General features: G+C 38.0%; 1 protein-coding gene across 6 annotated transcripts in view; it reads right to left on the bottom strand.

Moving 5' to 3' along the window:
• GRM8 (glutamate metabotropic receptor 8) overlaps positions 1-19,296 on the bottom strand; it is a 732,641-nt gene that overhangs the window by 576,054 nt on the left and 137,291 nt on the right. For all 6 annotated transcript variants that reach the window (XM_032305558.1, XM_032305560.1, XM_032305556.1 and 3 more), the window contains exon 3: positions 4,093-4,309. In XM_032305558.1, coding sequence (XP_032161449.1) covers positions 4,093-4,309 — 217 coding nt within the window. The remainder of the gene's footprint in view (positions 1-4,092; positions 4,310-19,296) is intronic.

Raw genomic sequence — 19,296 nt, 5'->3', positions numbered from 1 at the left:
CATCTTATTCGGCTGGCATAACTGAAAGCTTGCATTCTTTGGCCAACGTTTACTCATTTCTCCTACTCCCCAACCACAATTCCACCCTCTGCTTTTATGAGTTCAACTGCTTTGGGCACTTTGTCTTTTTGTGTCTGGTTTATTTCACTTAGCATAACGTCCTCTAGGTTCATCTATGTTGTCACGAATGGCAGGATTTTTTTCTTCTTAAGGCCAAATAATATTCCACTCATATATATTATATATATTTTCTTCAACCATTTTTCCAGCAATGGACACTTAGGTTGTTTCCATAACTTGGCTATTATGGACTATTATGTGCTACGATGAGTATGAGAGTACAGATATCTCTTCAAGATACTGATTTAATTTTTTTTCCAGATATATACTCAGAAGTAGGGTTGCTGGATCATAAAGTAGTTCTATATTTAATTTTTTAGTACCGCCATATCATTTTCCATAATGACTGCACTAATCTACACTCCTACCAACAGCATCCTAGTGTTCCCTTTTCTATGCATCCTTACTGAGTCTTGTTATCACACACCTCTATATAAAACTTCTCCCCAAAAGTCTATCCTCAGCCCTGTTCAATCTTCGCTCTACATCTTCTACCTCAGCAATTACCTTTCCCACCTCAATTATCAATTTTGTGAGAATAAGCTTCAGGTGTATATCCCAGTCCCCTTCTCAGCTCTAGACGAATATTCTTTGCTGTTTTTCTCCAAAAACATATGTATTGGTACCTACAATATATAGTATTTTTAACCAAACCACACTTCCAATCCAATCCCAAACCAACCTCTCCATTTAATTGACTCTTTTCTATTTGTGGCACTTTCAGTCTCCTAATCACCCAGGTTAAGAATTTCAAGTTCAAAATAAATAAATAAATAAAATTTTTTAAAAAGAACTTCAACTTCAACATTAATTTTTTTCTTACCTTCAAGCTCTACTTCCAATCAGTTGCTAAGTTCCATGGACCCCACCTCATAATTGTCTCCTAAGTCTGTTCCCTTTTCCATTTCTATTGTCACTGTCCTATATCAAGCTAAGACTGCTACTGCAAAGGCCTCTCAAATGGTCTCCCCATCTTCCACTTCTCATTAATATAATCTTAAATATGTTCTGATAGATCCCTTTATCTTCAACAGTTTCCTTCATTGTCTGGAAGATGAATAAAATCACCTCTCCAGGAGGTGAAATATACAACTTTGTGTCCATGTCAAGTCTTCCATTTTTGTCTCCTGTACTTCATGACACAAACTATGCTCTGATCAAATTGTGCTATTTGCTGATCTCAAATATATTTTTGCCTTTTCAAAAAAAAAAAAATCCTACAGTCAAGAATGCCTTGGGCTGATACTATAATAGCTCAGATATCAAGGGACTATTTATCTGTATTTTATTGAGTTACTCCTGTCCTGCTCTCCCTAGAACAATCTTGGCTAGGTAAGAGCCATCACAGACATCTGTCTGTGTTCATGACCATCATTCACTCATTTGCTTCATTCTCCAAGATTTACAGACACTTCCCCAAGTCTCAGATTTGTTAAAATAAAAAACGTTCTAATCAACCCATATAAGCAATTTATCACTAAACAGATTTTCACTTCCTTATCATTCTATTATGATCTGTCTGAATTAATCAGAGAGGAAACATTAGAAGCCTCAATTTACACTGAAATTTCTTAGCAATCAATGTTTCTAAAGAGAGAAATTCAGAATAGAGTATGGCAAAATTTATAAGAGTTGGGAAAATATATAATTTTCTTAATAGGCAGACATTCCACAAAATGAATTTATACATCGTCTTCTCAGTCAAGATACTAAGATTTTTAAAAACACACTACTAACATGGTGACAGAAATGTCATCGATGTTGTAGTAAGAGAAGCGAATGTTACAGAACTAATGAATTTTCATCAGAGTCATCAGATCATTTCAGAATGGGTTAAGTTGCTACCATTTGCTATTCCCATTAATATCATTGTCATGTAAAAGGTTTAATTTTCAGCTATTTTTGTTCTAGATAAAAATCTTTGTCATTAAAATGAGGGATGATTTTGATATTTAATATATTCCATGGCATACTCTAGTGTGGTACCAATTTGGCCTTTTCAGTATTCTGCATATTAATTGACAATCCAGCCCTTCTCCATTCCCCAGATAAGTGAGAGCTGAAATAGAATGGACAGCCAATCAAGTCACAGAATACTGAAAGGATCAACACTGAAGAAACGTGTTGCCCTAATCAGGCACATACACAAGGCACTAAAATTATTTTCTCCCATACTAATGACTAACATAGAAACAGGAATAATGAACGGAACCATCTGAATCCTTTTATGTGACAGTATTACCAGAGTATAGCAATGCTCCTCAAAAGTGAAAACTAAGTATTTCTTTTTTTAGTCAAATGAATAAAACTGCGATCTCACTTAACTTTTAGAACAATGCATTTTATCAGATTCTGCAACAACTGGCAAATTATGTCCTGTATTGAATTTTTCATAGCAATCGGTTTCAGGCACACAATGTGACCTGTAGTTGAAGAATGTACACGATCACTGCAAAAAAACATATCATCTCAATACATACTCTATCAGTTTCCTTCTCTTGTTGAATTATCACTCTGGTGAGAACCGACATCAGCTGCTTAAATAATGCATTAGCTCTGCTTCCAGAAGCTTTTGTTTTCATTTGAGTGGGCATTTCCTCTAAGATAAACTTAGGATTCTTACCGAAAAAGACAATATAATTTGTCGTCATTTAAAGCGCAGTTGAATGTCTGAATCATTTTTATAGCAATAATGATGGAATTTAAAATTTCAAAGAGCAAAGAGTATGGTATCATGGACACTAACACAGGTGCGGACAGTTCCCCGATTAAATCAATTAACCCAATCCATCCAACAACACCAGGCCTTCTCTACATTTTCTGCAACGGCACAGCACTGGAACAAATGTTAAATATACTAACTATTGCGTATAATAATTTTTCATGTCCTAGCATACGCAGAGGAACAGATCCCAAGTATCTTCAAATCTTTCAAGAGAAACCTTACTCCAATAATATAACTTTAGACTCGTCCTTGCTAATTCTAGACAAGCGTAAATCACTCCCATTGTCTTTCTGAGCTGAACCCTCCAAGAAAGACAACAAATTATCAAAATAATTTCTTCCTTCAAGTTCAAAATTACTCAAAAATAGCCAAGGGGCACTTTAATTTTTCCACAAAATATTATTATTACTCTTAAAGAAAAAATATGTACATTTTATTCAGTAATTCTTAATAAGAAAAATAGTATTTGTTAAGTAACAATATGCCTCCTTTCACCCACCAAATTATGTGGCTGACCAATCAGCAATAAGATTTGTACTTTAAGTAGTTTTTTGTTTTATTCTATTTTTTTCACACAGGGAATGGATTTACAAACTCAAGGCTAAATATACATGTGGAAAAATGCCTACAGAGATTTGGATAAGCACCTTGAAAAAAGCCCAGCAGAGCTCATCAGCACCTTGTTCTAACTCAGATTTTACATACTACCCTTCATTCCATTGTAAGCTATAGAGCATAAAATAAGAATAAAAATGCAAAAAGTCAAATATGACAATAAGAATATGGCTAAAAGTATAGCCTTGGGGGCCACTTCAGTATTATTTTAAGATGATTACCAGTCTAAATCCCTCTAGTGTTGGATGTTAAATTCCACTGCCTTTTTTTTTTAATTTAATGACTTGCTAATGTAAACTTCCATCCAGAACAATCAAATAGTATGTCATTTATTCAAATTTACAGTGGCTCTAATGTGCCAGCAAACTCCCTCGTCAAAACAGACAACTTTGAAAACTGTTCGCCTGAGTCAGGAGCTCTATTTCCTAAATTAGCACCAAAGTGTCACCTTGATAGACCATGAACAACAACATCATTTATAATAAAACCAACTTCCCCCTAGAGTGGACAGCCTGGGTCATGCATCTGTAGGAGCTCTCATTATTCCACAAAGATCAGAGAGCACTTGGAGATGCTCAGACTTCCACAACCTGTCGCCTCCAAAAGCAATCATCTGATAAATATATGCTTACCAATCTCCCTCGAGATCTGAGTGAAGGCCTCCACACCACTCTCTCCATAGTTGCCCTCGGAAGCCAGTGTTGACACATAATTCCACCCCAGTGCCGTGACAATGTCCACCATGGCTTGAGCTTGGTAGGAGTCAGGTGGAACTACCCGAGAGAAGAAGTCATACCTGGTGTTATCACTTAGCTCTGGGGCTGTGGATGCATAGCTGATTTGAGGTATCTGCAAAACAAATGACAGATCATTTCAACCCAAGAGGAATCTGTCGAATGGAGAGTTGTCACGCAAGAGACCAAGCAGCCAAACCCAGACCAGTAACTCAGACATATCAGCCTGAAGCCAAAATATGGCTTTGTGACTGCCAATTTTATTTTATTTTCATTTAGCATTTTATAAAAGTCTGTAGGCTCACTTTCTTTCAAAACACATTTCTAAACAGCAAGAAAGAACTTAGTGTTACTTCAGGTTCTGAAGCCAAAGCAAAACATTTGTGCCTTTTGTTGCTCTTTTTTTATACCATAAAGTTCTGGCACAAAAATGAAGCCAAAATGAAAGTATAGTGCATACACACATCAGAAAAGGCCACCTCTGAAACTGTATTTAGCTTTAGGACATAAAGACTACACACGATCATAAACAGAGAATTTAAGATGAGATTTTTTTACAATTGATACAATTCAGTCCTAAGATCACACTTTTGGAAAATTACTATAAATATACAGTTTTGTGAGTCTATTGACTGTTTATTGATATGATCATTGAGTACCACAAAATGATATGGGAACAGTCAACTATGTATCTTCTAATGAAAAGATGGTTCCAGCTGCCCACCTCAAAATACTACAAAATGGGAATCTATACCATCATTTCTTTGGGAAAAGAGAAAATTTTCTGGCATACATAGGGTGAATTACCAGACTTTGAAAATTAGGAATCCTATATCACTTATCCAAATAAACTCGAAGTAACAAATTAGCTACATACCACAAATCTCCCCCTAAAAATCTTTTAAAATGTAACATTTACTCATATATCCAAATGAGGACTTTTACTTTATCAGTGAAAAGTGCTAGGATAGAAGAACACATGATGCTAAAACAGTAGAGTGAAAGGACTTTCAGCTGAGATGGGGCACAGACAATGCAAGAAATCGGCAAACAAGGTAAGGAAGGACATTTCAGTCACAAAGAACTGCATGTCCAAAGGCATACAGTCAAGAAAGGGCATGGCAGATTCCAGGATTTGTAGCATTTCACACAGAGGGAATGCGAGATAGCAAGGGAGGAACATCAGGAAATAAAACTGCAAAGCTGGGCAGATAAAGGGCTAGTCAGGTATGACAAAAAGTGTGGATTTTATCACAAAGGCATGGGGAAGCACAGAATGACTGTAACTAAGATAGAGGCATAATCAGATTTTTGTTTCAGAAAAATAATATTGGCAGCTGTGAAGAAAGTTGCAGCCCTCAAATTTCAATGTACACCTAGCTAACCCCATTCCTAAAAATTCTGACTTGGTATGTCTAGAGGCTTAGAAATCTGCATTTTAATATGCTCTCCAGAAGAATCTAATGCAGGGGGGTCCATCCTATGCTTAGAGATAAATTAAAAGAAAGCTATGTTAGATGCAGGACAACAAGTTAGAAAATTATTATAGAAATCTAAGTAAGGAAGTATGAAAACTGGGGGTGTATGGGTGGCTCAGTCATTAAGTGTCTGCCTTCAGCTTGGTTATGGTCCCAGGGTCCTGAGATAGAGCCCCTTCCTGCTCCGCAAGAAGCTTATTTCTCCGTCTCTCACTCTCTCTGCTTGTATTCCCTCTCTTACTGTGTCTCTCTCTGTCAAATAAGGAAGTAAGTAAATAAATAAATAAATAGAAAGTATGAAAACTCAATTAAGGCAATGATGGGGAAGGTTGGGGTTAGGGAAGGGTGTGGACTCTGTAAGTATCTAAAACCAAGGTAAGGTGAAGGTAATGAAGGGAAATGTGGACTGACTCTTAGTTCTGTGGCTTTAGTAACTGGGTGGATGATGTTTTCTATTTACCAAGATATACAGAGAAAGAGGAGATTTAGAAGACAAAAATTATGAGTTTAGTTTTTTTGGCTTCTTTTGAGCTTACTATGAAATGAATGAAAGCAACTAAAAAGTAGGTAATAATATTGAGGATGTGGAGTTTAAGAGTCTCTGGGACTGGAGATAAAGAATGGTGGGGGCATAATGAAGAAGACAGTCAAAGCCAAGGAAAGTATGAAGAGTGAAAGAGGGCAACTTGGGAGCATGTGCTATGCAACAGTGCATCTCGCTGCTCCTCTGCTGCCCTGCCACAGTGTGCAAGTTCAGAGGTCATAATGAATCCAAGATGCCCCAATTCAGGTCGCTTGGCTAAAGATGCAGGATTGACCAGTACATAAAACAATTAACTTTGTTCTGCATCTGATCCTGCAGGTAATGTCAGTGCTAAGATGTCCAAAAGGCTGCACTTCCACCTTCCCACGTACGGCTGACTGCATAGTTTGCAATCCATCCCCTGCCACACCCTAGCCAGATAATTCCCAGTCCACATGGAGTGGACTCTCCCCTTGACATCCTTGAAAAGCCCTCAACATCTGAATAACATTTCATGGGTCTAGAGAGTCCTACTCCATATCTATAGCCAATAAGGTGAAACTAAACTTCCCAAGGTACAAGTCTTAGTTACCAGGCAGCAGCTACAATGTGCTTGGAGCTCTCCATGGTGCTGCAGGATCTGTTCAGCTTCTGTATCTCTATATATTGACTATAACAATGATTTTATCCTATCTAACCCCCAATTCTTCCTGGTCTTATTTTCCTAGTGGGACCATGTTAACTTGCTTGTTAACATAGTGGGACCATAAAAAACAGTCCGTCCTGCCTCCTTCCTGCCCCTTTGCTTTCTTTGCTAGATATGATCATTCCCTTGAATAGACTTTGTGCTTATGACTCCTCAGCAAGGACACCTCTTCAAATCTCAAACCACACGCCAAATCTGGGTCTCTTTCACCTTCTATTGCTTGCTTCTAAATAACCTCAGAAAGAAACAATGAATGACTCAGAGAGATCTACCTTTTACTAAATAAAACTCCCAAAGACCAAGAGCATGTACATTCCTACATTCTAATGAAAAAGATTCAGCAGCCTGAATTTCACTTTGGAAGGAATTCTGTGCATGTGTGAATGGTATGTGTGTGTGTGTAAGTGTGAGAGAGTGTGTGTGTGTGTGTGTGTGTGTGTGTGCGCGCGCGCATGTGTGCATGCGTGCAGGTAGGAAGAGATAGGGGAGCATTCTATGGCTAATTCTATAGCACTATACCATTTCCTTGTCCTATTAAGATATATGATAACCCTCCCACTTCCTCAGCTACTCAGAGTCCAGCAGTAAAATGCCTTACACAACTCCCACCCTGCCTATAATAATGAGCCACCCCTTTCTAAAAATGAGCACAAAGTGTGAAAATTGAGTGTTTGAAACCAAAACTAATTATCTCAAATTACTACCTTCAGTCAGTCACTTTCAGGGCTGTTTAATTAGCAGTCAGCATCATGTTTAGGATTAATTAAACAGGTGTAAAGGGTATATAAAATAAAAGTACAAATAGAAAATGGTTGTTTGAATAATTAGGTAAAGGACTTACTCCCCAAAGTCTTAAGGAGTTTTCTCTTTGCAGATCAATGTGTGGAAAAGTGAGAGTACATGTTTGTGTTTTCATTTGCTCAATTTTTGCTATGTTGCAGCCTACAATAATAGACATCGGAGTATACTGATCATATTTTAAGACAACTTTTCAAGTCATTATGAAGTTGCATCTCATTTTAATTTTATTGTGGTTGACCACTAAGCATTGGCTCATTAAGCATTCTAATTTCTGTGCCAGCATTCCCAATATTTCCACTATCCTCAAATTAACCCCCTACTGGCAAATGCAGTGGGGTTTTTTTTTTCTTAAAATCTGAAATATTTCTTTTTCTTTTCTCTCCACTAAATCCATCCTAATCCCTCCTCATTTACTAGCGTTTCATTTACTAGAAACAACAAGAATAAAAAAAGAAAAATGAAAAAGAAATGGTAAGTGAGGGAGAAAAGTAGAGAGGGAAATGAAAAAGGAAAGGAGAATGTACCAAGAAAAGAGGGTGTTAGGGAAAGCATTCTGCATCAGCTCATTCCTTATAATAAATAACATCCTCCACAAGCCTCTGTTAAATCTCGCTTGCCCATTCAAAAGATATCCTGACTCTTCAGTCTGGGTCACCAAACCCTGAAGTCAGACTCCATCCAATCCTCCTACCTAACCTACTGTCTTCCCTGCCATGCCCTAGTGGAGTCTGCACTCCTGCACATGCTGTTCCCTATGTAGCCCATTCTGTCCACCTGGCAATTTTTTTTTAAAGATTTTATTTATTTATTTGACAGAGAGAGAGAGAGATCATAAGTAGGCAGAGAGGCAGGCAGAGAGAGGGGGAAGCAGGCCCACTGCCAAGCAGAGAGCCAGATGCGGGGCTCGATCCCAGGACCCTGAGACCATGACCTGAGCCAAAGGCAGAGGCTTAACCCACTGAGCCACCCAGGCACCCCAATCCACCTGGCAATCTTCTGCCCAAATTCAATATCCAACTCAAAAGTCACCTCCTCCCTAGGAAGCTTCTGCTAACTCTTTCAGGCAGAGCAGTTTTTTCTGCTCCTTGCTCCCACAACCTCCTTCATCTGACACGAGGACCATGACTGAGTGCTGGCTTATGAGCCTCCCACTGAAAAACTCTCTATTGATTTATTTGGTATCCCTAGCATCTGACAGAACAAATGCTCAACAAATATTTGGAGACAATTAATTAATTAAACTGTGGCAGGAATTTTGATGCAGACTCTTCCCCACAGCCTTCCACCCTGCATTCCACCAAAATATTGGACAAACTATTTTCCATTTGCCCTTTTTACTCCTTCTCCTTCCCACTCTATGTCCTAGGAGGCTGCTCTCTGACTATCTCACTTGAGCTCTCTCACCTCAGGCTTCCATCTGAGTTTGGCCATTGGGAGACACTAAGAGAGAGGGAGGGCAGGAGATAGAAGTGAGGATTGATGCTCCCAACTTCTTCCACCAATCTGGTGTTCCTCTGCCTAAGCCCTCATCCATAGCTAGAGTTCTTACAAGGTTCTAGTGACTACTCTCTACACTTACCCCTTCAGATCTTCTTAGTGTTGCCGATTCTTGAGTACTTCCCATCCAGTGATGGGTCCTTTATCTTATAATAGTAGTTATAAGTAGTACTTTTATTTTATAAATAGTACTTCTAAGTAGTACACCTTATAAATAGTATTTTTGTTAACCTCTCTCCCATCACCCTGTGAGTGTGCCAGAAACCCTAATATACCCACTCTTCCAGGTCTCTGTAGAAGAGGCATACACTGCCAAGCTTCCCATCCTCGGCTCTGCCCTAACCTCTTAGCCCTCCTCCACCCATTTTCCCTTCCAGCCTTTTCTACCACATCCCTTACATAACTGTTTCTTTTCTCTTTCAGTGCCTTATAAAATCAAATTACATCACTTGAAAACACCTATCATTTTGCTTTTTTATCATTTTCCCTGTGCTGAGTTTCCATAAGAATATGATGTGTACTTAAATTAAGGTCATATTTCCATTACCCAAATAAAGCATATTTGAGGCAATTAATTGCATAACTCAAGATACTCATCATCATACTCTCTTTAAAAATTGCTTTCGCTTCCACTTTTCTGATAATTGGCTTGGTTAGGGGAAAAAACTCTTATTCTTCCATTACATTTTCACTTGAGTCCACATAAGGGATTCTTACCCCTAAACTTAGCTCTCTGCGGCAGCTGTATAACATGTATTTTCTACCTAGATCTCTACCTTTTACCTTACTCTCCTGGGGGGAAGAGAGAGGACAGAATGAGAGGTCAGATTCTATGTTTATGGGGCAAGAGTCACTAACTAGCTCTGCCTTCATTGTCTGACCTGCCCACACACATACCAGGCTTCTGTTCTCTGTATGGCTAGAAGACCAGGCTAGGCCTCTCTTCTTGGAGAAGAAACCCATCCTTCCTTTCCATATTCCACTGACAACCAGGTGTTGGAGGGTGGCCTGAAACCTATGTCACTGGTTTGTCAAACCAGTGACATGTCACAAGTCTTCTATACAGTCCTAATATTGAGACGTGTGGCATGGGAGTAGGAGGCACCATTTTGGCTTCAAGTCTGCACTAAATGCTTTCCAATCCAGTTTATCTTAACAGACAGCTGCATGTCTGAGGAAGTTATTTGATGTTTGCCCAGCTGTTAATAAAACTAATTACTTGATCCACATTTAGCTAGTCGTTCTGTGAATCTTGGACTTACAAACTCTAAGAGAGGCCAAAGTCTGACTTAGAACTCAAGGAAGCAAAAGCTCTATTTTAGAAAAAAGAAATTCAGTTATAACTTTTTGGATATTTTAGTAAAAATAAACAAATATATATCATAAGAATATATTTTAAATAAGAGTCAGGAGAGGTTTTTGTCCTCTCATGACTGTTCTCTACTTCTTCTAGACAGAACCCCAGATTTTTACCTAGGACTTGGCCAATCCGAAGAAGACTACATCTTCCCAGCCTTCTTTGTTATGATTATTAGTAGCGGTGAGGGTAACTTTTGAAAAATGGTCTTAAAGGAAATGAGCATGTATATCTCATGTATCTCCCTCTTTCCTGTTGGCCAGAATTTGGACATGACATCTTAAGCTCAATTAGCCATTTCAGGTCATGCCCCAGTGATGGTAGAGCAAAAAAAAGTCACATCCTAGTCCAAGCCATTGCATCATCTGGATTCCTAAAACCACTTGACAGTTCTTCCTGCTTCCGTTCTTGCTTCTCTCAAATCTATTCTACACCAGTAACCAAACGGATCTTTTTAAAAAAAATCAGATAAGATAAAAATCTTGCCCAAAGCCCTTCAATTTTTTCCCATTGGTCCTATAATAAAGCCCAAACTTCTTGAGGCAGGATCCTTGTGATTTGGCATCTGACATCACCCTTCACTCACCTGACCCAGCCAAGCCCTTTTTATCCTCCAGGCTTCATGCCTCTCACTCCATATGTTTTGCCCAAGTTTTTTCTCATGATTCAGCCTTAGTTCAAATGTCTCCTTCTCAAATAGACCTTCCTTGATTTCGTTCCTACAGTGGTCTCCCCAGCCTCATTAGTACCTCATCATCCTATTTATTTCCTTCATTACACTTCATCACAGCCTGTGTTAATTTGTGTATACCATCTCCCCTACTAAAATGTAGATTCTACAGGTTCTTCTTTGTGCTGTTTACAACTGGAACACTACCTCAAAAATTAATGATGGGCTGTATGGTGACTAACATAACATAATAAAAATTAAAAAAAGATAAAAGAAAAAAACAACTGTAACATGAGCTTCTAACACATAGTAGAGGCTCAAGAAATTCTCACTGAAAGAAAAATTAATACACCTACCAATCAGTCAAGGACCCTTTTTATTATTTTTCTCCATGCATTGTGATTTTGAAAGATTTTGCTATCAAACTATTTAAGTAAAAATTTACCCATTCCCCTTTTTCTTTATTACTCAAAGATCTATTCATTTGCTAAAGCTTCTGATCAGCATGAGATAATCTGTTGTTACCAAGCTGAGATGATAAAATTCCAGTTCAAATTAACTAAGGGCCATTTCAGCTGTAGCTGTGCAGGCATATTGTAGGGAAGCCTACAACACTCACCAACCTTTTTGAAATGTTGAAAATAGCCATGAAAATTTCATAACTATCTTGACAAACACTTTAGTCTGTTGTTAAAGAAGAATAAAAATTACATTTCTAATCAAGGACCAAAGTCAGAGATTTTAGAATTATTTCCCCTTCTTGCTTATCTTCATCTGTAAAATGGATATTCTAGACAGAGCTAAAAGTGCTTCTGTCTCCCTTAAATGTCCTGTGTTTCTCCCTGCTGCCATCATGGAGTCTGACTCCATGATGTATTACTCAGTATTACTGAGATGCAAAGGGGTCTGAGGGACTTTCAGACACAATAAATACTCATTCATGGTCTAAGAAGCTTATAATTCCACTCCTTTTTTGGAGGGGCTTCCCACTGTTTATATATTAAAATTTTGTGGAGTAGCATAAAACTTGCCTTGTCTACTCAAAACACTATGAATCCTGCATCCATTTCTTTCTGGTTTGACAAAGTTTCTGGTTTGACAAAGATCCCTAAGGAGCCAAGACACCCCCAACAAGACTAGCAATGAGCGACCTGAACACAGCTCAGAGGAAGCCCCTCAGAATCCTGGTAAATTTAAGTCTTCCTGTAAGACACTCATATACCTCCAAGGACAGATTTGCAGACAGCAGAGCAGGTTTGCGGACATGAGTCACACACATCTTCACCATCAATTCTTAACAAAAAGGTTTTTGTTCTTGTTTACCTCTACAAACAACCTTGTCCATTGATTGTCGAACTTAGTAGTGGAGGAGGTTAGTGGGGTGGGTTCCTCATGTTGTTCAATAGCATCATTGGTTTTCTCCAGTTAGGGATCAGCTTGAAGCTATGCTCTTTCCTCGGGGGGTAGTGTTTACCTGTGAACTTCCTCAGTAATACCAGCCTTAGCAACAGCAGCCACCACTATGATAACTTCCTGCCACTTGGTCTTAGGATGGATTTATTGTTGTTACAGAAAATGGTCCAGGAAACCAGAACGATTACAGTCATTTAACTTTTGTCATTTCAGATGTGACTACTTTTCTGGTATTAAAACCGCTTGCTGCTCTTGACAAAACATGAGTATATAATCAGAAATTGAATAAAAATAAGGAGATTTGGAGCTAGAATTCAGTCTCCAGCACTGAACCTCCCCTCCTCACACAGTCCTGAGCTGTCATGCCCCTCTCAGTTTCACAAAAATGAGTAAGGAGAGGGAAAGGAAAAAGGAAAAGTAGAGCCAAAGAGTGGAGTAATAATGGAGAGTAATGACTATCCTCAGTTTGCTTCCAAAAGCATGGTAGAAGTCCTAATCTTCTCCCAAACCAAGACCTACTCAAAGCAATCCTGCCTGCAATGAACAGATAGTAATATTCTTATTTGTATAAGTTAGTGCCAACTGTGAAATTCAGTTCCTGGCTTTCTTCTCAGTTCTATTCCCACAGTCAATTCAAAGGGACACAAACTTTTGTGTGTTGCTACACCGTGGAGCTTAGCAAAAGAAAAGGAGAGGAAGTCTGTTGAAACAAGAAATTGTGGAGGCCAGGAAGAGAGAGAAAGAAAGAGACAAGGAGAGAGATTTCAGTGTACTCTATTTTTATCCATCTCCCCAACATCAGCTCATTCAAAATAAGCGAACTCTATCTACGCACCCACACTGAAAGAGCCTGTGGTTAATTAACATAACTGAGTGTAGCATGACGTTGGTACTTTTAAGGTCATAAGTTTAATTTCATTATGGGCCAGGATGCAGACTGTACCCCCCACCAGAACCTTCCTCCTCACAAATACACAGCACAGATAACAAAGCCAACCGGAGAGAGGAGAGACAAGGTCAATTCATTCTCACTCCTAGATAAATAATTCAAAGATGGCTTGCTACTGATGTGAATCTGAAATTTCAGAGGCAAATATGAAGATCTAGTCAAAGAGTACATTTTTGTACATATAGATACCTGAAAATATAAATATATATTACATTTACAAAGTCATATCTTGGTTGCAGGTAATCCATTTGGATATTCTCCTGAATTGTAATAGGGTACATTTTCTCTCCACTTTGCAAAGGTAACGTATTGAGTCAGGGAAGCAGCACACTCAAATGAGGGTAACTATAGGAAGGTTCATAAAGGGACTATTTTCAAGGCAGGGGCAGTATTTAAGTAATGGTAGTGTAAAGCCAAAATCCAGTAACAGTCAGAGGGGGGCAGTTGCCACCTCTGGGCACTAAGGGCTAGAGAAGGGAGCAGTTACAGAAAGCAAAAGAAAACCATCTTGAGAGAAGCAATGGCTTCCCTGGGGAGATACAGCCAGTCCCTGGTCACTCCACAAAAAGGGATTCAAAAGAATTATACCATGACCTCCTGCTGGCTCTCTCCTTGACCAAACTCACTGAAAACCAAGGAGTAAGAGAAACTATTGCTGTTTTGGGGACAGAATCATCTTCCAACACAGGGAAGAGAAGGCAAAAGAGAGAGAGAAGGTGGATATGAGGGGCAAACAAATATAGTCGGTCTCAGGCATCATTCATCACTGATCATTAGACACTTTAAATAAATTTATGTACAACTGTGCAGATTTCCACTTTCCTATGTTATATTATTTTTTCATAACTTGATTTCAAGTACTTTTGGCATAACATCTACACTAAGACATTTTGGTTTGGCTATTGGAAACTCCAACCCTAAAACTAACCATCAGTTAAAATTTCTTTTGAAAAATAAGTAATGTCCCATTTGAAAAAGAACAGTAATGATGTTAATCCAATTGGTAATGACATTCTAACCTGTTTATTTAAAATGAAAGACAAGCAATCTATGAACATGAAAAAATTTACATATAAACAACCATAATTATAACCTATAAGATTAATACATCTTTTTTTTTATGGCTGCTAATTACATTTTACAATGAGAAAGCACAGTAGCTCCTAAGGGAAAGAGTTGTTATAATCTATCAAGTCACTAGTAGTGTGTGAATTTTTAAGCCTAACCACACTGCATATATTCAACCAAAAGTTCTAACAGCAAGTTGGATTTAAAACCTTCACTTTTTAAGCAAGAGACTTTTATATTCCAACTAGTTCTATAGTTCTTCTAATTTATGGCTTCTCCTGACCTTCAATTTTTCCTTATTCAAAAAATAAGTGAACACGATTTTTTTCTAATTTCCATACATTTCAGTAGACTGTAATTTCTAGAAAATGATAACCAGCATATATGCAAAATTGCAAACTAAAAAGGTTAATTCAATACACACACTTTTTCTGATTAGTGGTTAAATTAAATATAATGTATTTTTAATGGTTACTTTTTGATTAGTCCATTCAACAGATTAGCTCCCACTATATTCCAAATACCATCATGGGCTCTGGATATAGGGCAGCAAACAACACATGGTCCTTCCACCCCCACAAAGCATATGGTGAGATGAAAAAGACAGGCATTAAGGAAACAATCACCAAATAAACATTTAACAGCAACTGTAATAAGCACTGAGAAAGAGGTACAGGCTGCAAAAAGTAACAAGGTAACTCATCTGCTCTGGGGGGACTGGGAAGGCTTCCCTGAGGAAATGACATTAAGCTGACACATGAAAAGTGAGGGGAAAAAGGAAAGGAACACCCAACACCAGCCACAGGTTGTCTCTCACTTCAGCCTTCCTTCAGATGTGTAAACGACCCAATTTGTACAAGTGAGGAGGAGGGGCAGTCGACTGACAGGTACTTAATTTTAGAAACTTGTCATAGGTTGCATAATATTATAACAAAGGCCACCACTCCCCATGCTTTTCACACATACTATTTTCAACTAGTATATGCATAATTTGGGTTCTCATATCAGAACTATTTAAGAAAATAACTATCAGCAAGAAATTTAATTTCTTGAAATTTAATTATCAGCAAGAAAGTGTGTTATGTTCTCATAGATCCTGAGGTACATAAGGGTCAGGAATGAATGAACTCAAATGAACGGATAGATGGGAAATGAAAGAATGAATAAATCCAGCAAAAACAAAACTCATAGGGAAAAAAACCAACCTTAAGGCAAGGGCACAGGGACGAGGGAAGCATACTTTATATTACTTATAAACTCTAATATTTGTTTCTTCTAGGAAAGTAAAAAAGTGATCGAAAAGTAAAAGAAACACTTCACTTTCACTCAAGCAGTGAAGGCTTTGGGATAGGATTTCAAAAGACATAAGAAACAGGTTAGAAATAACCCAGGAGGAGAATAATTGGGGCTTTTTCCTCCTTACAAGATAATATACATTTTCAGCACCTCTCAGGAGGAGGAATGAGAAATAAATGAATCTGTCCACCTCTGAAAACTCTGCTCAGTGACCCAGCATCCTGGAGAGACAGGAGAATGTCATTCCCTGGTTTCATTACTTCTAACTACTACTACCATGATTCCACTGTATTCCAGAATAAAAGATATCTTCTTGAAAAAAAGTTTTCATGCAGTTTGGAATTTTGAAATTCTATCTCTAAGTATTCTTGTAAACAAAAGGTGGGGAAAACTTCTCAATGAGTTCCCTAGGACAGTCAAAATTTTCTGTAAAGAGGTTTTTTTTTACATGAGTACAAAAAATTGATCAATTATGATTTGTTACATTAGAAAAACCAAAATGATGTTGTGGCATGTTCTTAGCATCATTCGCTAAATCACTTAAAAATCTAACTCTCCCACCCACTCATCCCCATCACTGCTGACTTAAAACTATCACCTAGCATTTAATTTTCCTCTTCTGCTGATTTTCTTGCTGTAGCAATCACCACTGCGGTTCAATTTTTCCCCCAAGCGTGTCAGCAATAAACCATTAAAAAAATAAAAAGTTAGTAATTATAACCAATGAATTGAAGTCAATAAACCTTAAGCTGGCAAACAGTCCATTTAGATTGGCATTTTATCACTCAATAATATATGATTTGAATCTTGAAAATAAGGTAGAATGTTGATAAGGACATTTTTCTTTGTAAATAGTTTCCCACTTGACAATTTCTTGGATTTTCAGTGATTACCCACATTCACTGATACACTGGTTTTCAACTGATTATTTATCCCCCAGCTGGCATTCAAGTACAGATTCTGAACATCAAATACCAAATACCACTGGAAATTTTCATTTCCTTTATGTTATCTAAGCTAGTGAATTCAGTATGTTAGAAGAGGGTGCATATGAGGTTAAAGGTCTTAACTACAGCTCCATTTACATAGGGACAAAACTCACCACATTCCAAAGACCAAATAGTTGATTTCATAAATGGCCATCATTGGATAATAGCAAAAGTAGATGAAAGAAGGCATATGAGTCATATTCTATTATTCCACTATATATTGAAGAATGTGCCAAGCACATGTTCCTCTGCCAAGCAACATCATTATCATCTTAGTATCCAAAGGGCAACACATTAAGTTTCTCCAGACTGTACTAATTAGCCCTTTTATTACCATCTCTGCTGCATCCATAGGGAGGGCTAGCTTACTGCTCTTAATAAACCTCCTTTCCATGTCATATCCCATCTGCACACCTAACTAATGAAACTATGTATGCATGTGTAAGTTATGTGTGTATATCTATATATATACGCATGTGTGTTTGGTTGGTTTTGCCAACATTCATTTAGCAGGTTGTATTGGCCAAGAACTTGCTAAGTGCTCCCTCCCAATTTTATGGGTGAGAAAACTGAGACCTGGAAAGAGTTAAATAACTTGCCTGAGGCTGAATAATTTGTAAATGGTAGAATGGGATGCAAACATAGTCAGTATGGATCTTGACTCATCTCTTAAACACCTCTACCCTCTACTACCTCAAGTCTATTTTAAAATGTTTGTTCTTCAGTAACTTTGCCTCCCATGAGTGCCCACATTCCTAAAAATGCAACCACAGTTTCCTGTTCTCACCTTTTCTAATCACATACACCACCCTCTCAGGGTCTCAGGCCATGATTCAGGTAGAGCTCAGACACTACCATCACCACGTAGGTCATCACAGTGAAAAGGAAAAATGAACATTTCCTATAAGTAAATATAATCTCCTTCCTCTGGTTTCTACTAATTGCTATAGTCCCTTATGTGGAGGAAGGCGTCCTAGCCCAGCCGGGTACTAGCAAATTGGTCAAAGACAGTGTGGGCATAGGTAGAGTTTGAGTAGTTTTGGCAGCAAACACCTAGGTACACAAGGGCAGTCAGGAGCTGAGGCCCAAAGACAAGAAAAAGCATGTGCAAAAACAACGGATGATTAGCAGAGGCAGAAACCAGGAAAGGTAGAAGGAGACTAAAGGGTATTCCAAGCACAGGGGACAATACTTGATAGAAACCAACATATAAAAGAATATGCTTAGAAAAATAAAACAATTCAGTGGTCTTTGTACAAAGTATTCATGAGCCTAGTTCAGTCTGGTTTTGCTTGTTTGGTTTTGGTTTTCATTTCAATAAGCATTTGTTAATCACCTACTATATGCCAATAATCTTACTTGACTTCTATGAAAAATCACTCTCCCAATTTTCCTCATAAATCTCTACATCCTTTGTTGGCTATTATTCTTGTGTTTCTTCCTTTAACTGTTAGTCGTCTTTAAGATACGATCTACATTGCCTTTTCTTTTCACTTGACAACCACTCCAGATCTATCCATCCAGTATAAATCGCTTTTCTGAGCTCCACACCCATGTCCCTGAAATATCCAGTGTATCCAACTTGTATGTCAGAGCATGTCCCAAACTTATTACACCTTTACCAGCATAAACTAGAAGCCAACTGGTGTACCAAAATTCTCAAACCACATCAAGCTATTCAGCCTGATTCCAAATCTATATAAGAGTTACATAGTTTACTGTTTGTAACAATTTCTAACTACAAGGTACTGAGTGTTTTCCTACTACAGCATACAATGCAGGACTTTGGTCTACCTTGTCTGGCCCTCATCTTTCCTATGTCTTTCAGTGGTCAGATTAGCCACCATAAATAAAGACGTTTTAAAAAATAAATTTAGGTCCTAATTTCCTTGAGAGGAAAGAAATATGCTTTGGTATGTGCTTGGCATGAAAGATATATTTACATTCCGAAAGACTGATTCACCAGCATTGACTACAAAATCTCTAGTCCATGAAGTTTTTTCTATAATATTGCTGCTCAGTGTTGTCAGCAAACCCACAGCACAGCATCACCTAGAAGCTGCTTAGCAATGCAGAACCTCAGGCTCCACCCTGACCTACTGAATGAGAATCTGTATTTTAACAAGATCTCCAGGTGGTTTCTATGCACAATGAAGTTGGAGAAGCAATGCTCTAATCTAAAACATTGAATGTGTACTCAGGAGCCCCGTATTTTCTTTTGAAAATTTTCCATATTATACTCAAAGGGATTTAAATGCATTCATTGCAAGGATTATTTTGGTAGATCTTGATGTTATCATCAGGAGATAGAAAAGTTCCCTCTAAGCTCACTTTTAATATTAAGACATTGGTGCC

This window comes from Mustela erminea, chromosome 11 (genome assembly GCF_009829155.1).
Source record: "Mustela erminea isolate mMusErm1 chromosome 11, mMusErm1.Pri, whole genome shotgun sequence".
In the NCBI taxonomy this organism is placed as follows: domain Eukaryota; kingdom Metazoa; phylum Chordata; class Mammalia; order Carnivora; family Mustelidae; genus Mustela; species Mustela erminea.
The sequence above is the reverse complement of the archived record's forward strand: the minus strand, read 5'-3'. Positions and strand labels throughout refer to the sequence as shown.